We start from the raw sequence: 25027 nt of genomic DNA on the forward strand, positions 1-25027 counted from the left end.
AATTCTCGTAACCTAGGATAAGAGACTTGCTTGTGAATCAAGGGGAAACAACATGTTTTACTTTTGTTATTTTCTAATTAAAATTTGCTTGCTGTTTAAATTACAAAAACAAACAACCCCCTCCCCCCAATTCATTACTGTTTTATCACTATCTATTATGAACGTTGGTTGACCATTGCTCATTGGGAGACAACCTAGGGTCACTTCCTAGATACTGCATTTTTAATGTTTATTTGATTCGGGTACGGCCTCGATCAAATTTGGCGCTGTTGCCGGGGAGCAGTGGGCTAGAGGTTCATAATAGTGTTTAGTTTTTTTTTTGTGTGTAGCTCTGTCGTTTAGGTTGTGAGTGTGTGTTGTTTTGTTTTGTGTAGCATTCTATTTTACATTTCAGTCGCATCCCCTGTTTAGCGACTATTTTTAGCGACTGTTTCAGTTTTGTGTTTTGCTGTGAACCAGATTAGCGACTGACTAGCGACTGATTCAGTTTGTGTTTGCTATGAACAGTGATTAGTGACTGATTTTGCAATTTAATTGGCGATTTTTGTTTTGATAGTTAGAGTTGTTATTTTTGGCTGATTGTTTGTGTGGTAGTTTCTTTTGATCCATATTTTGTGTGAAAAATACCAGGAGCACTTGGTGTGGCTGAATTGGAGAGAGACAAAAAATTTGGGAACTTGTTTTTAGCAAAACTTAAAACGGCCATAACTTTTATTCCAGGTATCAGAATAACTATTATTATATATGCATTTGGGGTTGAAAAAAATTTCCCATACTGTGACAACTAGCCATGCTGGTTGGGGTCTCCCAAACTCGAAAAATCAGTTGTTTACTAAGTTTTTTATTTTTATTTTTCAAGTATTATTGTCCTATTTTTCTAAACTTTTCTTAAGTAGTTTTCATAGTTAGACTTTGAATTTTTGTTTGAAATTTTTTTTGATATATTTTCATGATTTTAGGGTGTTTCTCACAAAATTTCAACTCATTTGACTATAGTTGTAGTTTTAACCCTCCCTTGGTGCTTGTTTGAGAACACATTATTTGCTGCATATAGTGCATGACTAGGGGCAATCCAGGTGATTTACAACCCTTTGATCCTGAAATAGATAGAACCTTTCATAGATTAGTTAGGCATAGTGTGCATCCTGATCATTCTGTGCATTTCGAGCATTGTGAGCATTTTAAGCATTCTGAGTATTCTGTTGCTGGTGATTCTGAATATTCTGATTTTGAGCATTCAACTACTATTTTTCATATTGAGAACATGGCTCAACCTCCACCTCGTGAGAGGACTCTTAGGGAGATGGCTGCACCTGATTTCACTTATGAAAGCTTGTGCATTCAATATCCTGATGAGGGTGTTCCATATGTTTTCAAGATTGGACTAATACATTTGCTGCCCAAGTTTCATGGTCTTGCAGGTGAAGATCCTTATAAGCATCTTAAGGAGTTCCATATTGTTTGTTCCACCATGAAGCCCCCTGATGTCCAAGAAGATCATATCTTTCTAAAGGCTTTTCCTCATTCTCTGGAGGGAGTGGCAAAAGATTGGCTCTACTACCTTGCTCCCAGGTCCATTTTCAGTTGGGATGACCTTAAGAGGGTGTTCTTGGAGAAATTATTCCCTGCATCTAGGACCACTGCCATCAGAAAAGACATTTCAAGCATCAGAAAAGACATTTCTTGGAGAGAGCTTGTATGAGTACTGGGAAAGATTCAAGAAATTGTGTGCAAGCTTTCCTCACCACCAGATTTCTGAGCAACTCCTTCTTCAATATTTCTATGAGGGACTTAGCAACATGGAAAGGAGTATGATTAATGCTACCAGTGGTGGAGCTCTTGGTGATATGACCCCTGCTGAGGCTAGGAATTTGATTGAGAAGATGGCTTCTAACTCCCAACAATTCAGTGCAAGAAATTATGTTATTGTCCTTAGAGGAGTCCATGAGGTGGCCACGGATTAATCTTCATCTACTGAAAATAAAAAGCTTGAGGGAAAACTTGATGCCTTGGTCAACCTAGTAACTCAGCTTGCCATGAATCATAAATCTGCATCTGTTGCAAGAGTCAGTGGTCTATGTTCTTTTGCAGATCACCATACAGATCTTTGTCCTTCTTTGCAGCAATCTGGAGTCAATGAGCAACCTAAAGCTTATGATGCAAACATTTATAATAGACCCCCTCAGCAGCAAAACCAACAACAGCAGAATAATTATGATATTTCAAGCAACAGATACAATCCAGGTTGGAGAAATCATCCAAATCTGAGATGGGCAAGTCCTCCACAACAACATCAGTCTGTCCCTCCTTTCCAGAATGTTGTTGGTCCAAGCAAGCCATATGTTCCTCCTCCAATGCAACAGCAGCAGCAGCAGTCACAACAAAGACAACAAGCAACTGAGGCTCCTCCTCAACCTTCCTTAGAAGAGTTAGTGAGGTAAATAACCATCCAGAATATGCAATTTCAGCCAGAGACAAGAGCCTCCATTCAGAGTTTGACAAATTAGATAGGGCAGATGGCTACTCAGTTGAACCAAGCTCAGTCCCAAAATTTTGACAAATTGCCTTCACAAACTATGCAAAATCCGAAAAATGTGAGTGCCATCACCTTGAGGTCTGGCAACCAAATTCAAGTGCCTCCACCAATAGCAGCACCTGCACCTAAACCTATCAAGCTTCATTCTACACCTGAAAAAGAGGATGAGATAGTTGCACAAAAGAGAAAGCTTCCTAACAAAAATATTCATGCAGGTGGACCTTCTTCTAGTAATTATGACTTGCAGTAGCCTCCTATCCCTCTTCCATTCCCACCTAGAGAAATTCCAAACAAAAAGATGGAAGAAGTGGAAAAGGAGATCTTGGAGACCTTAGGAAAGTAGAGGTGAACATGCCTCTGCTAGATGCCATCAAGCAGATACCAAGATATGCCAGGTTTCTAAAGGAGCTGTGCACCCACAAAAGGAAGCTCAAAGGCAATGAAAGGATTAGCATGGGCAAAAATGTGTCAGCATTGATAGGTAAATCTTTTCCTCACATTCTTGAGAAATGTAAGGACCCAGGTACTTTCTGTATACCTTGCATTATTGGGAACAATAAATTTGAGAATGCCATGCTAGATCTAGGAGCATCAGTTAGTGTCATGCCTCTGTCCATTTTCAATTCTTTATCTCTTGAACCTTTGCAATCTACAGATGTGGTGATTCATTTGGCAAATAGAAGTGTTGCTTACCCTGCAGGTTTCATAGAGGATGTGCTGGTTCGGGTTGGTGAACTTATTTTTCCTGTTGATTTTTATGTTCTTAATATGGAAGAGGGATTTTCCCATGGTTCAGTTCCAATTATTTTAGGCAGGCCATTTATGAAAACAACCCGAACCAAGATAGATGTTTATGCTGGCACATTGTCTATGGAATTTGGTGATATTGTTGTTCATTTTAACATTCTTGATGCCATGAAACATTCATCTGAGGATCATTCTGTTTTTCGTGCTGAGATAAGTGATCAGATTGTTGATGATTATATGTTTTATTTTGATTCTATTCTTAACCATTTTTGTCACCATTTTAATTACTGATTAGCCTTAATTGTCAAATTAATTATGCAGTTTTATCATTTGGGTCTACTTGACTAATTTTGTGTTTTTAATTTAATTTCATGAGAATTATAAGCAATTGGGCTTGAATCCGGAATTGGGCTTGGACTTGAAGAGAGCAAACAATTTTATTTTATCAAATCTTATCTTATCCAGATTTTATGTCTTCTAGATTTTATTTCGTCCAGATTTTATTTCATCCAATCTTATCTTATCTTGTCCAGATTTTATTTTATTTCGTTTATGGGCTTGGACTGAAAATAGATTTGTAAGCTTTGGGGCTGAGAACCTATATAATAACACTAGGGTTTCAGTTTAGAGAGTTTTCGGAGAGGAAAAATAATTTTAGGGTTTTGCAATTCTAGTTTTTATTGTTGTTCATGCACACTGTTCACGTAGAATAAAATTCGTTTTCTACAATTTCGTTTCTGCTTCAATCTACAATTTCGTTTTCTGCTGATTAATGGAAGACTAAGTCTCCAGCGTTGTTTTCTCTTGAGGATCAAGCACAACTCTCTTTAAGGTTTTGTTATTACTATTGAATTCTGATCAGTTTTTCCTCTTCCCCAATTACTCTATATTTGTTGCTATTAATCCATGCTTGCTTAGTGCTTGATTAATTGTCTACGCGCTTAATTTTCGTTCATGCTTAATGATCATTTTCGTTCATGATTAATTGGTGTATGTGTTGCTTAATCACATAATGACAGCCTTATGTTAATTTTCGCTTAGTAATTTAATTTAGGGTTGGATTAAGTGGTTGAACTGATTAAGGATAAATTCTCATAACCTAGAATAAGAGACTTGCTTGTGAATCAAGGGGAAACAACATGTTTTAATTCTGTTATTTTCTAATTAAAATTTGCTTGCTGTTTAAATTACAAAAACAAACAACCCCCCTCCCCCAATTCGTTATTGTTTTATCACTATCTATTATGAATGTTGGTTGACCATTGCTCGTTGGGAGATGACCTAGGATCACTTTCTAGATACTGCATTTTTAATGTTTATTTGATTCGGGTGCGGCCTCGATTAGGCATCCTACTCTGTACTCACTTTTTGCTTATGATATGGTAATTTGATGGATTAAGCTAATTATGCAAGATCATGTAGGGATGCAAATCCAGAGGTATTAAACTTTGTGAAGTCTGATTGATATGGCATCCTACTCTGTATATATGTTGCACTGCTAAGAATTACCTTTTTTTTCTTAATTTATTTGTGATATTATTATTATTATTATTATTATTATTATTATTATTATTATTATTATTATTATTATTATATTCCATAAAGTTTGCTACCAATGTTCTATTATTGATTGATTGGTATTGGACCTATTGTATTAATTTGCATTGCTTTGTAGGTTGTGTGTATAATGTTATGTCTGTTAACTCATGCTCTCGCTGCTGCCCTCAAAGAGGGGAGAAATTCTCTTGTCAGTGAGTTTTTCTATTTCCTAACTGATTTGAAGGGAACAATTGAACAAACAACTACCATGCCATTGGCATCTTAGATTGTGACTTTTGATTCTATTTGTAGTGGATGCAATCTTCTTTCACAATGTTGCAACTCTTATGAATACTGTGTTTCCTGCTACTTCAATCCTGCTTTGGTAATGTCTTATATGATATTTCACTTTATTCTTTCTTTCCCCTTTTTGGGGGCATCATCCAATTGAACAAACTGAGGATCTTAGTGTGTGTTGGTTTAACGTAATTGAACAGATAAGTAAGGAACAAGTGGTGAAGATGAAGGTTGCCAAGCCTTCTACTGCAAGTAATGTTTTTTATCTCATTACCTTGCCATTTTGTTTGGGTGTAATGTAGAGTTGTATTTGGAGCCTTGGACTGACTAGCCTGGACATCTTAACAATGAATGTGTTTCTGATGAGGATGTAAAAGGAAGGCTTTAATAAGAAAAGAATTTATAAGCTAGCTAGTTGATTGAATAAAAATATTTAATAATATTAGCCAATAAGCTAGTTAATAAATATAAAATGACATAAATATTTAGATTTAATTACTTGATATAAAGAGAGATATCAAATAAATTAACAAGGATAAAAATAAAAATAAATAACCAGTTGCTTATAATAAGAATAGGGGATCGAATAGAGTAAGATAAGAATACTGATAAATTATTTTTTAACAACAAATTGTTCACATATCACTACTCCTTTTATAAATTTCACCATTCAAAATAATTATATTATTTGGCCTTGAGTTATTCAAACCTCAACAAGATTACATGAAGAAGAGAATGAAAATGCTTGGCAACACCACCACCAAAAAAATGCTGATGCAAGTGCTCCTTGTTCTCAAATCAAAAGTAGTATATATAATTCATAGTTTTATTATCCCTTTCTTATCTCTAATTTCTTGTTCCTCTGTTTAGTTTTTTAGTATTTAAGTCATCTTGCAAGCTTTAATAATGTATTTATTTTTAACTACTTTCATAATGTATTAATTTTTAATTGCGACATAAACTTTGAGGTTCACAAATCGACTATGCTCTATTTAGTGTCCACCATTCAACACTTATGTTGTTTAGCATTCACTTATTCTTTTGTTCATTTGTTTATGCCCTTGAAATCACACGGGCGCCTATAGAGAAATAAGTATGTTGCTTCCAACCTCAACAAGAGTACATGATACAAAGAACCAAAATGCTTCTCAACAACACTGAAGAGATGCAAACACTCTCTTCGTCCTCAAATCTAAAGGTAGTAATCATCCATACATATATGGATTCCAATCACAATTTGAATTTTAAGAGACATAAATTTTCATTGACTGGTGTGGAATGTTTGGTTTGTTTTGTTTTAGGTGAAGGATTATATTGCAACCCCTAAACCAAATGGCTACCAGAGTCTTCAGACCACTATGATTCCATTTTTGTATGAGAGGATGTTTAGGCTAGAAGTCCAGGTATGCTTTTTATAGCTGCAGTAGTTTGAATTGGTTAGGCTTGTTTGTATTGACAATGTTTTCTTGAGTATGCAAATTAAGTTTTAAATTTTTTCTCAATTATTACTGTCCAATTTATTAGCATAATTTTTTTATTTTAATATACAAAGTTTCTCATGGCTTGAGCTAGTTTCATTTTTGGGGATGTAAAGGCTCCATATAAAAAAAAATTAGCATTTCTACATCGGTTCTGACATGACCGATGTAAAATGCTAATCATTCTAAGACGGTCGCATGTGAAAGACCGTCTTAGAATGCTCAACATTCTACATCGGTTCTTCGACGACCGTCGTAGAAAACTTAGCATTCTACATCAGTCATGTAGTTGTGACCGTCGTAGAATGCTGAGTTTTCTACATCGGTCAGAACTAAAGGACCGATGTAGAATGTTGAGCATTCTACATCAGTCCTTGGCAACCGTCGCAGAATAGGTGACTGCTTTTAACGATGTCTCCTACGAGGATAGTCATAAACCGATGTAGAAAGTCTCGTATAACCGATGTAGATTGCCTTTTTTCTAGTAGTGAAAATTTCAAAAATTTAAATTCTTCATAAAAATACATGCAAACAATGAATTTTAGATTATAGAAATTTAAATTCTCTAATAAATTATTTTTCTCAGTTAAATTTCTCTATCCAAACGCACTCTTAGGGAAAACTACAAGTACAAAATCACTTCAAAATGTCTTAAAAAAACTAAGAGTCCCAAAAATAATCATGAGACAATAAAAGTAAGAAGGGACTCTTCTTTGGAATGAGAATGAGACAATAATCATGAAATTTAATATGGATGGAAGTGAAAAAAAAAACACTTATCTTCTTGTTAATACTCTTCCCCAATCATTCATGACTCAAATGAATACCAAGAAAATCTTTGAGAAATAAGTATCACATCATCACACTTGATCAAACAAAACAAAAATGTAATAAAACAAAATCCATCAATAAAGTCAATATTAAACGCAATTTGAGTTCAAAAACAATATGTGAAATAAAATATGAACAAATACAAATGATATGAGAATAGAGAATGAAGTAGGAAAAAATAAATTGTAACAATGAGTATTGGAGGACAATGAGTGTACCGTTGTAAGAGAAGTAAAGATTCCACAGTGAGACACTTTAGAATCGTGGAGAGTTTAAAAAACAAAAGGACGAGCCACACTTTAAAATAATTTGAATTGTTTGTATTTTTTTATGAAGTGTATAAAGGAAGGAGTTGCAACAAAAGAAAAAATCGGTGTCAAAAGGAAAATGAGATAAATGACAGCTTTTCAAGATTAACTCAAAAATGGATAGTATATATTGATATTGATATTTTGTAACACTCGGTATCTTTTTTCTAACTATCTTAGTTTCTCATGTCCTACTTACATGGATATTAAATTCATATTTTATAATTTAGAGGAATAATTTTTTATATTAATGAATTTTAATATATTGTATTTAGTTTAAATTTTAATAAATGTATATTAGTATATATATCAACAAATAATTAAATATATTTTATATATACACTTGTGATGAATTTAAAATTTTTTAAATTATAGTATTTAATATTCAGTCAATATACAGAATAAATTAATACTGATTTAAATTTTTTTATTGAAAAATTAATTAAAATTGTGCATGTGTATGTTTCATAATAATAAAATATACTTATATGAATTGATATAAATTTTACTTGTACAAATTAAAAAAATACTAGAAATGACTCTCTATTAATTGTGTTCACTAAAATATACCTATAATTGGATATTTTTCACATACTTATTTTGATCAACAAAAAATATATCATATCAATTTATACGATTCTTATGTACTATAATTGATTTTATTGGAAATAGAATAAAATAAAATAAAAAATATATATTTATATTAATTGAATTATTTGAAGGAAATGCATGTTGAAGATGTCACGTGACATCACCCTTTAAAATAAAAACTTATATATATATATATATATACACTAGAGTGTAGTGACCCGTGTCATGCACGATAAATATTATTTTTGCATATTTTCATAAAATATTTTAAATATATTATTTTTTTTCTTAAAATGTGTATTAGAAATTATTTATAACTAAAAAATTAATTTATTTTAACCATGGATTGTAAAGTATAATATTTTTAGCTATTAATTATTGTTCATTTTTTTACTCAATTATTGTTGTTCATCTAGATAGTTATTAGATATCTAGTAGTTTATGATTTTAAAAGATAATAAAATGGGAGAAAATAGTCCAAATTCAATTATGTGTTAGGTAAAAGAGTAATTTAAATAATTATTGTTAAATAATTTTAAATGATTTTTTTTTGTCTAAACCATAAGTGCTTTCCACTAAAGACAATTTTGTTCAAGCTGGATAGAGTCATTATGGGTGGTAAAGTTCTCCCTCCAAATATCTAATACAATTGCATATTTAGGATTTAAACTCAAAACCTCTAGTTAAACTAGAACAACAATCCCACGCTAGTTGATCCACGTGGTTGGTGGTAATTGTTAAATAATTTTAAATGATTTTTTTTTGTCTAAACCATAAGTGTTTTCCACTAAAGTCAATTTAGTTCAAGCCGGATAGAGTCATTATGGGTGGTAAAGTTCTCCCTCCAAATATCTAATACAATTGCATATTCAGGATTTAAACTCAAAACCTCTAGTTAAACTAGAACAACAATCCCACGCTAGTTGATCCACGTGGTTGGTGGTATTATAATAAAAATTACTCGCTCATGCAATAAAATAATTAAAGGGAACCATTTTTTCTTATAAAATAAATTAACTATCTATTTTTAATTTAAAACCTAACTTAAATGACTTGTGTTATGCATTACATATGTATATGCTATATTCCAAATAGCGCTATAAGATATTTAAAATTTTTAAAATATGAAAATTGAGAAATTTGAATAAGGAATTATGAACTAAAAATAAAAAAATTGCACTAAATATCAATAATGTATCATAAAATAATATATTGTCAAACAATTCCAGTTGTATTTACGTGTTTGACAACGATTTATTTAACAGAAAAATTCATAATCAATTTCCACCATATGTGAAATTCTATTGGATCAACGATAATCACGCACGGTAAACAACAGGATTAGGATTAGTCTCTAACCTAAATGAGTTGAGAAACACTTGTGGCAAAAAAAAAATCAAGTTTAACACGATAAAATATTTTATTTATGGCGTATGCAAATTTCATATTAAAATTTGGATTTTAATTTATTTTCAACATAGAATACCATGAGTGAGAAAATTATTGATTATGTCATGAGGTAAGTATAGAAATTGATTTTAAAATTCTTTTCTAATTGTTTTGACATTAATGTATATCGGACTGGACCAGTCCCTTATCATCATTGTCATAGGAGAATTACCATAGGAAGAAGGATTCCAAATTTTTTTTTAAAGATTCTTTAAGCCAATAAAAAAAAGTCCTTCAAATAAGGTAATTATAATTATTTGAACAATAAAGATTTTTAACCATATATATTTACGTCAAAAACAGTTAACCATATATTACATTTAGATCATTTTCAATTGTACCTAATAATTCGAAAAAAAAAGGTGTTTGACAATAAGTTATTTTTTAGAGAAGTATTTCAATTAATGATTTGTTTTTATGCAATAAAACATTCCTGGTATAAGCCAATTTTTTTTCCAAATTATTTACAATTTTCAAAATTAACAGTAATTATCAAATTATTATCTTTTAATATTAGTTAAATGCATAATCTCTGTCAAATTTATGCAATGTTTATTTTGACATGTATATTAAATTCACACTCTTTTCAAAAAAATTATTCAAATGAAATATGAACATTTTATTTGAGTTTATAAGGATGAATAAAAGAGATAGGAAGTTGATATCAAAATTAAGAAGAAAAAAATAGTAAAAAGAACATTATTTCCACACTATTCCATATGATAGTCAATATTACAACAAAATTAATAACACTATATTATCAATTTTTCTAATAGAATGAAACACCGACAAAAATAAATGAGAATCATTCAAATTACACGATTTTAACTGTTGATTTTACTGTAATTTAATTTGTGACACAAACAATTTCCAATCATCACTGATTAGAGTTTTGCCCTCTGTTGCGACTTTAAGGAATTTCAAAAGAGTATGAAAGTGAAAGATGATGAATACAGAAAACACACCATATATATAGTGTATATGAACGTCCTCTGTACTTCTAAGAATTAATTTAACACTACTAGTTTACTTGCACAATTTCTTTTTTAGAATTTATTGTATTTATTATAATTTTTTTATTTTCATGTAAATAACCAAATCAACAAATAACACAAAGGATTTGAAATACAGTTACTAATTCATTGAATTGTTGTTTGTCATTATTTATCCAGGGGCCATTATTATCGAAATATTGCTGTCAAACAATTCTAATAATCATTATAATTACAATTAGAATTACAATTATTATGAATTTATGAAATTTATGAAAAATCAATTTATGAGTATTATCATTGCTTTAAATATCAATATTGGCTCCAAATTGTGAGGTAGTTATAATTTAGGTAATACGTGCCACAAAACTGTATTAGGTATCGAGATACTTTTCAATTTCCTCTTTCCATAATTTTAATCTTTATGTACATTATCTTGAGAATTATATTACTTGTACATATTATTATAATGAAAATTGAAATTTAAATAGTCTTTTTAAAATAATAATAATTAAATTTTTTATTCTGTAATCATATTAATTGTAGTGATTCAATAACTAATTATTTAATGTTTATGAAAATAACTAATTATTTAATTTTTATAAATAAATAAATAAATTTATTATAATAAATCATCATTGAATTAGTGATTTTTTTTAAAACTTTTCGAATTTCTCACCAACTAATTATTTCAATTAGGTGTATACATTGAGGCGCCTATCAATGAAATTCAAAATTGGTTTACATGTATTTGAAATAATTGTTTAACACTCTTTTGCAAAAATCACATGTCAACCTTCATTTTAGAAAATAATATATATATATATATATATATATATATATATATATATATATATATATATATATATATATATATATATATATATATATATATATATATTAGATTATGTATTTATGTGTGTGTTGGAATTCGTCTTACTTTAATTCTTCCCTACCAATATAGTTGATTCTATTCTTGCTCCGAAGGAGCATATAGTGGCATAGAGGATAGTTGAAATTGGCCTGGTAACAAATTTGGTGCTTTAATTTTCTGTGTTGAGTGCGTAGAAGAGACTTAACAAATTTCAATTGTTAGAGGAGGAGGGAGAGTAGGAAGATCTAGAGAAGCTTCAGCTCCCCCAACGTATTCGAGTTTTGATTTTATTTTTTATTTTTTTATGGCAGGTCTTGCATGGGATGTTAAATGTTGAATTAAAAAACATAAGGTGTATTTGATCTATTAAAATTATGATACTCAACAATACAATACAAGAATAACTAACACCAGACAAGAACAAGTAATTTTTTTTTGTCGTGCATATATATTGTTTGATAAATGATGGACAACATGTAAAGAAGACACAATTTATTAAAATATCTAATATTAATTATCTTAATACAATTGATATCAAATTTAATATGTTTACAAATATTTAAATAAATAAAATTCGGTGTTTTCTTTTTAAAATAATTATCGTTCGTTAGTTATTACTTTTTTGGTTATTAAAAATTAGAGATTTATGTGTCTTTCTAATACTTTATACCTAGAGGAACAAAAATTAGAGATTTTATCATGTTCTTATTTACTTGATTTGTATTATAATATTTAACCAATCAAACAACCCTTAGACTATATTCCACAAGACATTTTTGTTAGTTTTCAATTTTTTTATTAGCTGAAAAACTAATATGACTGTTCGGTAAATAATATTTTCTTAGTAGCTTCTTAGTACTAGTTTCTATTGTCTTTTGAAACGTCACTCGAAGTAACATTTTTTAAAATGATAGTTTTTAACTTTTTATATTTTCTTTAATTTTTATCTTCAATATATTTATCCTATTTTCTAATTATCCTTTTTAAAATAAATAATCATTTTATTATTTTTATGTCGTTTTACATTTTCAGTTATTTCAAAGATAAATTTACTGAACACTTATATTTAATAAGCTACTTTTTGACTTTCAACTACTAGTCAATTTTTCAACTTTCGGCTAGTTTTACCGAATATAATTTTAATTAGGCTTTCTCATGCTTAAAAGAAAATTGCACAAAACAAATTTTGAAAAAGAAATTTAAGAAACTTTTTAATAAAGAAAAATTTTAAAAAGTTTTTTATTTGAAAAATAGTTTTAACTTTTTTATTTCTATTTTTCCTTTTCTTTCTTTATTTCAAATTATAAAATCTAATAAAAATAACATTTAAGAAATTTTAATTTAAAAGTAATTTTTAAGTTTAAAAATTAAAGAATAAACGACTTAACTTTAAACTTAAAAATTCTTTTGTCTAACTTTTATTTTAAAGTATTTTATAAAACAAAATTTTAATTTAAAAGTGAATTTGAAATTTACAAATTAAATAATTATAAGACGACTTAACTTTAAACTTAAAAATTCTTATTTTTAACTTTAATTTTAACGTATCTTTTTAAGATTAAAAAATGTTAGACCAAATATTACTTTAGTCTCTCATCAAATCTAAAAACATATGAATTTCACAATTTTAAAAAAATAAAATCAAAATTTTATATAAACTTAAATAAAAGATATCTTATATGTTTTCAAACAAAAATATAACTAACCACCAAAATTTTATTAGAGCTAAACTAACATACGTAACAGCAGCAAAACAAGAGTGAGACACCTCAATTATTCGTAAATACTTCTTTATAACTTTACTCATTCAACATATTTACAGTAGATTGATCGATGACAAGAAACACTTATATAACCTATATATTAACTTCCCCGATAGAAGGCATTCATTATAATTTCACACACACACATATACATACATATATATATATATATATATATATATATATATATATATATATATATATATATATATATATATATATATATATATTAATTTAAGCAACATATATAAAGGATAAGATAAACAAAACAAAAGCACTCAAATATCTTCCATATATTAAGAGGATGAACTATTAAGAGTTCATTTGTTATTCTTAGGTGGGTGATGGACTGGTCGACGATAATCAGCAGTAAAAGCCAACGGATCCCCATTAACCTCATCAGACAAACAGCTTCTAGCATTATTTCTTTTGGCTTTAATATTGGGAGCAGAGATAACCTTCCCAGATTTGCTCATAAGAAGCTTCTCACTTAGTTTGTTCAAGTTACCTTCATCAATTGCAGCCAGGCTTTTCACCGTAGTACTTTTTGGAACACTAAATGCAATCGTTGCCTGTTCAAGAAATTCTATCACCATATCGTAGAAGATAAAGCTTTAATTTTATCAATTGCTATAAATGGAAAGTTATCCTTTACATTTTAGGGCGTGTTTAGATAAATAATTTTATTAAAAAAATATAGTTTTAGTTTCTCTATATATTTTGATGAATTTGGTTCTCAAGCTTTTGAAAGCATGCGTATTTAGTTTTCATCTTCTCCAGTAATTCATGTTTTCTAAAGCTAGGAGGACTTGAATCTACATGTTTTCTAAAGTTTGAAGAACAAATTCAGCAACATGAAAGTATATGAACCTTTGACAATATTTAACTGAGTATAAAGACTAAACTCATTTTTTTTCCTTTTTTTATTAAATATTTATTTAATATTTATGCTTTTTTTTTTCAAATGAGAATTTATTCATATAATCAGCTGTAAATCTTAACAAAACAAGTTAAAATAACTTTTATATATATATATATATATATATATATATATATATATATATATATATATATATATATATATATATATAAATTCTCTCCGTTTCTATTTCATTATTAAGCTTTTGAAAACATAAATGTCATTCTCCAAAAAGTGTGTATCATTTTCATTTTATTTATTTTCTCAAAAAAATAGAGAAAATGAAGAAAAAGGAAATAGAGGTGATTCCTTCCCCAACAAAAAAGGCATATTGCACTTTCATAAGAGCATCTACATATATAATTACATAAATAAATTACTTATGTTAATTTTATGGGCTTTATAACTCTATAGATTTAAAGACTTTACAAAAAATTGCTTCAAATGCTAAAGTTGTTAAAGTGAATTTGCAATGCTTAAAAAAATATGTTATTTATGATATAAATGTTTTAAAAAATGATCGCTAACTAATTATATAAGCAATTCCATGTTATCTATTCCAATGAGAAAAAAAGTTAAACAATATTACTTAAAACTAAACAACTCATGTAAGTATTAGCTCTAACTTTGAATAATTTCTTTCAAACACATTAAACATTCTCTCAATATATCATAATATATTTAAGATGCATATTTATTACCTTTATATATGAAATTTCACTAACAGCAACACCTGCATTTTTCACCATTTTGTTGTCAATATTATTTTTTTCCGATAATGTTAATTTAATTACATCTAGAAAGCAAGTAATATATAACACATAGAAACATATATACTAAACCAAAAGCAAATTAAAGAAAATACTTTTAGGGTTCATGCGAGCAGTGGATAGCCAGGCAGCAGAAAGAAATACAAGCACAACACAAGCAGTGTTCTTGATTAGCACCATGGCCCCGGCCGTCTCTATTTAAACTTGTACAAGTACTCTTCCTTTCTGAAGGTATATGTTTGCCCAAAAATCAAATTGTGTAAACGATCGAGAAATCACTTGAAAAGGGCAATTTTTCATTTATAGCAAGTTCTCTGATGAGAAAAACCCAAGTCAAAATTAACCAACGTATTCATTACAAGGAATTAAAGTATTCATACCTATAAAATCCAAGGGTGGTAGCTTTACGTTTATAGTAGCTACCGTTCCAACAACTTGTCCTTCTTGAATGTTCAAACACTAGCTGTAATATATAGTATTTCAAATGCTTGGGAATTAAAAATATTTCACAATCCCGATAATTACCACTTTAATGAATCCCCAATTCTAATATGGGTAAAATGAGTTTTTTAAAGTCTATATAAGTATGTACTTTTCTGTTGGTCTTGCAAAAACTTTTTCATTAATTTTGATTCTCACAATTCTGAACTTTATTGAAATAGTTTATGTAATTATTTAATATAGATGTGATATGCATCCAATTATATTTTGTCATATGTCAATTCAAATTATTTTTTATGTAATATGATTAGTTACATGACACGTTATTACTAAGTAGCGATGGAAAATTATTCTTAAAAATTTTCACATAAAAAATAATGCATCAATTTTTGAGTGGCCAAAAGAAAAAGAAAAACATAACTATATAAAAATTAAGACATTTAATTATATTAGTATTCATAGATATCAGCATAAAAAAATTATGGAAATGAGCTTTGAAATTTTCAATGTGAATTTGTGGTCCAAAGAATGTAAGGAACAGTGCCATGAGAGTTTCAGAGAGGCTAAAACACCACGTAGTGCCACCATCCTTGGGATAGGAGAGTTGACAAAAGGTTGATAAGAAAAGATAGTGTTACTCGTGCTAACGTGGAATGGAAGCTATGTGTGTTTTGCGTTTGTCTACCACCATGCAATCAACGAGAAGAAAAGCTATGTGTTTTAATTTGCCGAGGCAGGTACAGTACGTAAAACAATGTGATCGGCGAATATATAAATTAGGATACTAGATTTCCCATATGAAAGAACATGATCATTTTGCAGTTCAAGGTTACACCTTTTGTGACACAATACAAGTTACAAAATACTAACTACCCATGTTTGAATTCACAAAAAAAGAAATAACAAAAACTACCCATGTTTGATAAAAAAAAAAAAGAGAGCAAAAGAAGTAATAAATTAAGCGGGCGAGCAAGTCATAAAAGAAGAGCCTATATCTCTCAAATTAATTCTATATATAAAGAACTCCGCTACCTATATCTCTCAAATTAAACCTCCAAGAGCCAATCACCCTTGAATACAAAAGGAAAACTCAAAAGTTGTGGTTCACTCTCTATACTGAATATAGCACAACTTGAAGCTCTAAGACTCTTTCTCAACCAAAAATTTCATCAATCATCCAGGTCTAATTCTTTTCTTAGTTTTGTTGATTTTATTTTGTTAAATGAAAAGCGTTCATTATATAGAAATTGGAAAAAAATTGTCAAATTAATTTTGTATCTTAAAATATATAAATTGATATAAAAAGATTTGAGATTGATTTGGATTATAATTATATATCTTGTAATTCAAAATCCGCTTGTTAAGACTAGAGTCTTATATGTGAGACTCAAGTCTTTCATGTAGGACACAATTCTTTCAAATGAAACTTGAGTTTTTGTGAGTTTATTTCATTTAAAACTTGACTCTGGCTCTTGGATTTGGGTTTTCTTCGTAAGAATCAAGCCTTAGAAGTGAGACTCAAGTCTTTTAATCTTTTTAGTCCAACATGAGATTTTTCATGTTCTAACTCTTTTTTTTATTAAATTGGTTCAATTCATTTCCATTTTAAGAAATTAGATTTATTTTTAATTACCTAATGGGTCATTGGAGATACACCTAGTTAGAAATCAAAGTGTTTACATAAAATACCCAAGGGTTTTGGTCTTGGTCTTCGATATCTTTTGGCTTATCTTCAGTTATTATTTTTTGGATTTTTCTTGTGTTTTTTTATGAGTAAGGAAGACTGTAAAAACAAATATCACAAGAAGGGAGTTGAATTATGATTTTTATAAATTTTAAAGCGTTTTTCTAAAACAACAACATTATCATCTGATAGTAAAAGATCAGAGATCAGATTTTCGCAAAATAGTTTAGATGATAGTCTTAGATTTTGTAAAACAAATTGAGATATTCAAAATCAAAAATCAAATTCAAACCCTGGGTCAGTTTAAAGCACAAAAGAGAAAATCAAGCAAGATAAGACATAAGAAGTTATACTAGTTCGTCTCAACCATCGAGAATATGTCTAATTCTTGGCAAACTACCCCATTTCACTAACTTCAACAAGTTACAAATTTTAGTCGCTGCTACTTTTGCCTCTACAAATCAAGCTCTACACCAAGCTCCTTATAGCTAATATTTTTTATCCTATCAAGCCACTGCTGGCTCTAATACAAATTAGAAGATTTGTTTTGTTCGTTTGCATACTGACTAATTGTCAATCGTCTTATAAATAGATATACAATCTTAGCATGTTGTCTTTTCTCTCAAGATATTCAAAGTATTTTGAGAGCTATTCTAAACTTTACAAGAATTTAAAGAGAGCTTTTTACATAAAGAATTTGAATATGAATGCATCAGTTAGTTCTACACGTCTTCAAAGCTTATGGTATTTATAGGCCTTCTTCAACAAATGTTTGTTGTCTCTAAATGGATAATGTTCTTCTCTTTAGCTTGTGTATGAAAAATGTGATTGTTGGAGCATTTAATGCACATACTTCTTCATGCTAGAAAACCACTCTTCTTGGCTATTGTGTTGAACACTCCAGCAAAAAAACTACTTCCTTTTGCGTTAGAGTAGGTCTGCATAGCATAACGCTTCTTTTGATGGCGATTAGCGAATTTCAGAACTTGGACTTCGTTTATTCTTCATAGGATTTGTCTGATCCTAGGAGAATGTCTCAGTAAAACAAATCTCATACACATTATTAAATGGAGTCTTAAATGGCATCCTTTAATATTGTATCAGATAATGACTTTAGCTTGCTATCGTCTGAAACATCTGATGCAGATTCATGAAGCATGTTCTGATAACATGTAAGATCTAACTTTTAACATTTGTATTTGTTTGCATCTAATAAAAATAATTAAGGGTCCAAATTCATTTTAAGACACAAATAACTTTTGACTTAACAATCTCCATATTTTTTTATGATGTAAAAAAACACAAATTTAAAAGTTGAAGGTAGACTTATAAGATTATACATTAAAGTGTTAGTCAGTCTTATCAGATGTAGAGAATGTATATCATAATCAAATCATAAAGCATCATAAGACTTTGAGATAAAGTTTGAACATATAACAAAAAACATCTTATTTTATTCATATAAGAGTTGTCACATCAATTATGTGTTTTGATTACAAAATAAAAAGCTTCAGGGAAAAAAAGAATTAAAACTTTAAATATAAAACTCCCTATGAATCGATGCTTTCTTTAGGCTTTTTGGATTCCCCTCAAATGATGTCGTTAGCTCTAGATTTTACTTTTTCTCCCCATTTAGTTTGGCAATATCTTCATCAAGCTTCCTTAAATACTTATCACCAAAATAATCAAAATCTGATGAGAGATCAATAGAAAAGGCAGGAGTGTCAGAAGGCATTAGAGGTCTAGCAAGTTTCCATCTAGTGATCTTCTTATAAAAATAGTCCCCCAATAAGAACCCACTTTTTAGTCTCTTGTTCAACATGAGCATGATCTTTCAAAGCTTGAGCAAATGCTTCTTGCCTCCTTTGAAGCTCAGCCTCGATCATTTTGACATATGCCCTTGAAGATGGAGGATCATAGATGGAAACCGCCATTGCATCAGGATCAAGTACAACTTCAACATCATAATCCACTTCTTCAATGATAGGTTGCACTTGGGGAGTGAAATTGAATTTGGAATGGGGCAGATGCACAAGGAGTGAGAAAGTGCAATCAAACACAAGATAGAACTCCCTTTTCCATGGGCAAACCATGTTGAAAGGAGTCTCTTAAGTGAAGCAAGTGTGATTCAAAGTCTGATATTGTTGTCCAATCTTATAGTGCACTCCATTTACTAGGGGCTTCTCATCTGCTTCCAAACCTGAGCAATGACCTCTGTGTCTTTAGTACTTCTTCATGGCATATTAGTCCAAAATTAAAAGTTTAGACTTTTGCTTAAGATCCTCAAGCTCATGTATGAACAATCTGTCAGGACGAGCCTTTACATACTTAGTTGGAAGAACTTCATCATCATCTTCAATTTGCAACTCCTTCCCTTTGTAGCAGTTAGCCTTCTAATGAAACACAAGCTTATCTAATTCTATTTCAAAGAAAGTGTTGGGTGTGGCCACACATGAAAAATGAGTTCCAATAATAAAGGGTAAGTGTGTAGAAAACCTCCCCAATCTTATTAAAGAAGACTATCTTCCTCAAATCTTTTCTCTGTAAGTTGACAACTTCATTCTCAATTCAGGTCCATAGTCAGTTTTCTCCCATTCTGAAAACCTTGGACTATATTAAGGAACCTCCAAAGTGATGTCTATCAGTTGAAAAGTTTCTTCAATCTTTGTTCTATCCTAAGGAAGAACTACATTTATCACATACATCAGACTAAGAAGTTGTTGGAGGTCTGGTGGAGTGGAGAAAGGCATCTCAAAAGGTTATGCTTTCCTACTTCTCTAGAAGGTGGCAACAATGGGATAAACCTTCCTTGCAGTTGGTCTATGCTCAAAGATCAAGCTGTTTAGGTTGGGAGCAACAAATATGAGATGCAGATTTGGCTTTCTCCTTCTACTTTTGTTGAGATGCAGATTTAGAGTCAAGATTAATAGGTAGATTTTGAGTTCCCATTATCTAACCAACCACAGACTGTGGTTCTTCCTTAGGTTTCTTCTCTACCTTTTATCTTAATATGATTTTGAGCATTGATGCGTAAAATATTTATAAGGACACGTGTACCCTATGCAATAGTAACACTGGACTCAAAAGTTCGGATATCGAACCCAAAGGGCTAATTGTATTCCCAATTAGTCAAGTTTATTAAACTTACAGTTTAGGTAATTAAAAAGAGGATTTAAACATTTTTATGGTTTTGGTTTTTAGAAGAAAACAAATAAACAAAAGCAAAGAAAGGTTTTGAGTGATGATAAGAATGACCAAGGGTTATGACTCACTAGTACAAATTTTTTCCTAATCCTAATCCTAATGAAATTCCTTCCCTAGTTAATTACCGATTCCCAAAATCAACTAAATCAATACCCCAATGATCATGAATCTATTAATATAAGTCAAAGGATAAAATCAATTATAGGGATGACCACCCAAACAGTTTGACCATGTAATTTGGTTCAAAAAATTCTCTACCTAGATCTATAAATTATTTGCAAATGATCACTACTATGCAATTGATTAAGTATTAAAATGGATGGTACCAAACAAATAGTAAAAACAAGGAATAAAATTAATTAACATAAAACAATGAGGAATTCCATTAAGAATAAGGAGAAAAGTATGTTTGGACAGTTACATCATAACCCCTGGACTAGGGGGACTAGCTGCTCATGATCAAAGCAAAACTAGCAATTGTATATGAGATAAACATAGACATACCAATAGGTAAGAGCAATGATCATGATCTGTTGTAATGGTGTTTTCCATGCTTCACAGCTCTTGAAAGCCCTCAAGGTTCTCTCAAATTTGTGAAAAGATAAAAGTGAACAAAAGATTTTTCATACAAAGTCTAGAGACCTATATATAAATTTCTAAAAATCCCATTCCGAAAAGGTGCACTACTATCATGGTGAAATCCACCACGACCATGGTCGATAGTGACATTGAAGTTTTGGAGTGTTATGGATTGACTATGGCTCTTATGGTTGACCACGACCCCATGAATTGACCACAACCGTGGTGAATTTACAATGACCCTCATTGTTGACACTGTTATGGAGGGTTGTTATCATCTTATTGTAGTTGTGATAATTACCACGACCCTGATCAAGTGTAGAGTCTTCAAATGTTCATAAGATCAGACAATTTCCAAGTCTTTCACTCAATTGAACAACTGTACTTTTGCAATATAAAACTAGTGTTCAAACGTGAGTTATGCCAAGAAAATGCACGTAAAATGGCACAAAAACTCACAAAATATAACTCAAAAGGTGATTTATCAACCTCTTTACACTTGAGCATTGCTTTTCCTCAAGCAATTATTCTAGTTCCCAATGAAAACAAATTCTCCTGAGTCAAAAGTCATGCAACATAAATTTCCCATTATTCAACACGTAAAAACTCACACAATAAGGCATAAAAAATTCACTCAGGAATCCATTACGCTTATAATTAACATGCAAAAAGTATTGAAGAGCTTCAAGTTCACTCTGCTCAACATTTCTTAGTGTTTTATAGTGTTATATAGATAGAAGTTATACTTAAGATCACAATTCAAAGAACAAGTTCACAACTCTGTAGATCAATCAACTCAACTCAAAAAAATCCAAAAATTCCAAATTAGCGAGACATGTTAGGTTGTAATAGCGCCAGACATGTAATGTAAGGTAGGTACTGAAATAACAGGCTGACAATAGGTTCCACTCAATCATATGAAAAGACTCAGAAATCAGGGGAACTTCTACCTGTTTTTGAACCTTTATTTTTCATTTAACTTTTGATCCCTTTTTCCTTTTCTCTTTTTATTTGCTTTTCGATAATTCATATATATATATATATATATATATATATATATATATCTTTACTTTCTTTCTTTTCTCATTTTTATTTTTGTTTTCTATTTTTTTTTCATCAAGACCTTTTTGTCTTTGATTTCACTTGAGATAATGACTTAGGATTTATTCATTGGCATAACCTACAATGTGTATTAGTTTCCTCTTTTTCCTCACATTAACAATTCACACAATATAGTTCAAAGACCAAAAAGAAATAACCATTCATGCTCAAAGTGGTCAACTAAGAGGAAAACTTATCAAAACAATTCACAGGTCTCAAGAAAGCCTCTCAAAGTCTCATCTTTTTAGAAAATTCAAAATTTATTCAAGGATATGCATGTCAAAACAGGGAATAGAACAATGCATGTCAATACTCACATTTCTAATGGTAGCTATAAGAATAGTTCACAATAATGCATGTTAATGTTCCTTTTTGAAGGAAACTTCAATTACCCAAATACACACACATAATTCTTTTATATCAAGGGAATAACTGAAAACACAAAATTCTAAACCCAAAAGATTTTCACAGTACTAGAACCAAAACAATGCAAGAGATCACATATATCACAGAGAGATCAAATTTGGGGGAGCAATGATACCCTTCCCCATACTTAAAACATGCAATGTCCTCAATGCATAAGACTAAAATGAACACAAAATAAAAGACTGATTTTAAGATTGAATTTAAATGAACTAGACTAGATTACGAAAACCACAACTAAAATAAAAATGTTGAAATTGAAAAAGTACATGAAAAATAATTGATTTTTTCAAGAGACAACGGTTATGGCTTGCTTACTTGACCATGGTCATTATCGACACTAACAGTAACTGCCTTGACCATGGTCAATTGACCACAACCATACTTGATTATGACTGTGAATGCATGGGCCATGGTCAATTGATAACGACTATGGTACTAGCATACAAATTGTCATAGGAACTAAATTATAAATGCAACAAAATGTAAATTAAATGGATACCAATCATGGGTTCCTCCTAAAAAAAAATGCTTTTTTAATGTCATGAGTTTGACATGTGATGATTTGCTAAGAGGTCGGAGGGGTGCATAATGGTTTGCATTTGCTGGAATCGCTCATGGTATGCCTTCATCTTGATAGTGGACATAATATCCTTTTTTTTCACAAATTCCATCATGTTGGGAATAAGTTTCCTTTGGGATGACTGTTTGGGTGGAGACCCCTCTTTAGCATTGATCTTATGGGTGCAGAGTGTAGGGTTCAAACCCTTCATGTCATGAATGTTCCACCCAAAATTTCCCTTCTTGTCCCTAAAAATCCACAACAATTTCTCCTCCTTAGTTTCATGTAAACATATAGCAATCATAGTTGGAAGAGAAGATGGTGGGTTAATAAAAACATATTTGAAGTTGGAAGGAGAGGGCTTCAACTCCACTTCAGGAGGTTCCTTAACAGGAGGCTTTATCTTTGGAACAATGCCACATTTCAACCTCTTACAATTGGGTGGTTCGTGACCATGTTGAGAGTGGAGAAACGTCAATATTTCCTCCACTTTAGGGCTTAATCCCAGTCAAGATCCTCATTAATGAGAACTTTCTTTAAAGGGTCAGGCATCCCCACACTTGGGAATACCCCCTCCATTAGTGCATCAACTAATGAGGAAGGTTGTTTCAAAGTATTAGATAAACTAAATACTACTCTTTCATCCCCAACCTAAGGGTGAGTCTACCAAACCTAACCTTAATAAGTAAATCAAAAGTATTAAGGAAAAGTCATCTCAATATGAAAGAGACATCCTCATCAACCTCTATATCTAAAATAACAAAATCAACTGAAAAGATGAACTTTTCCTCCTTAACCAACACATCCTCAATCGCCCTTCTAGGATAGACAACTGAATGATCAGCAAGGTGAAGAGTGATGTTAGTAGGTTCTAAGTCTGTTATGCCCAACTTCTTAAATATGGAATAAGGTATCAAATTTATAGTAGCCCCCAAATCACATAGGCACTTATCAAAGTAAGACCCTCCTATTAAACAAGGAATAGTAAATTACCAGAGACTTTCATCTTAGGGGGAAGTTTTCTAAGGACCACAGTGGAACATTTCTCATTGAGACCCACAGTGCCGAAATTTACCAGAGACTTTGTTTGATAAAATTTATTTTAAATGTTTGGCATAAGATGGCATTTATGCAATAGCCTCAATGAAAGGAAGGCTGATGTGCACTTTACCCATAACCTCAAGAAATTTTCTAAATTGCATATCTCGTTGATCATTTTTAATTCTATGAGGAAATGGTAGACTTACCTAGGGAGATTTCAGTATCTCCTTCTTTTGATCCCCTTCCTTCTTTGGCACTGGATTTCCATCAGTAGGAACCTAAACTTTCTTAGGTGCTTAGTCCTTCTCAATAAGGATGTCATCTATAACTTTTGGGAAAGAACTTTCCTTCTCCTCAGAGTCCTATTGATTCCTCTTGCTTTTGGTCATCACAACATTGACATCTTTCTTCTTAGGATTTGGTTCAGATTGTTAAAGGAAGTTGTCTGACTACCTTGGTGACAAGAGAGATTGTATGTTGGACAATTGAGACTCCACCTGCTTCGTTCTTTGATCATTCTGAGCCATATATTGAAGCATGGTTTCTTGAAAAGTGGGTTGTCTCTCATCTTGTCAAGGCATTTGATTTTGCATAGGTTGAGATCTATACATTCCTTGATTCTTCCCAAAGCCATATCCTTGATTAAAATTGTTGGGGTAATGATTATAAGAACTATGTCCTCCCCATAAAAATTGATCTCATCCATGGTTGTAGCTAGCTTGTCATCAATAGTGCATTCTCCTAGCTTGTGCATAATCCCACATCTATGACAAGTTGGGAATGAAGGTGTAGTGATCGGAACTTGAGCTTAAGCTCTCACGAGTGTCTCAATCTTTAGTGTTAGAGTTTGCATTTGCTTTCCAAATTTAATTTGGGAATCATCTTTATCCACATAGTT

The 25027-nt window shown here is 30.8% G+C and overlaps 1 protein-coding gene across 1 annotated transcript; it reads right to left on the minus strand.

Moving 5' to 3' along the window:
* Positions 1-13649: 13649 nt before the first annotated feature.
* Positions 13650-15529, minus strand: LOC114403286. The gene is made up of 4 exons (XM_028366187.1): positions 15475-15529; positions 15190-15319; positions 15026-15057; positions 13650-13977 (listed from the first exon to the last, which is right to left on the minus strand). Exons 2-4 carry the CDS (start codon positions 15272-15274, stop codon positions 13726-13728), a joined length of 369 nt encoding a protein of 122 aa, XP_028221988.1. The 5' UTR covers positions 15275-15319; positions 15475-15529; the 3' UTR covers positions 13650-13725.
* Between the last annotated feature and the right edge of the window lie 9498 nt (positions 15530-25027).

Source organism: Glycine soja, chromosome 1 (assembly GCF_004193775.1).
Source record: "Glycine soja cultivar W05 chromosome 1, ASM419377v2, whole genome shotgun sequence".
Taxonomy (NCBI): Eukaryota; Viridiplantae; Streptophyta; class Magnoliopsida; order Fabales; family Fabaceae; genus Glycine; species Glycine soja.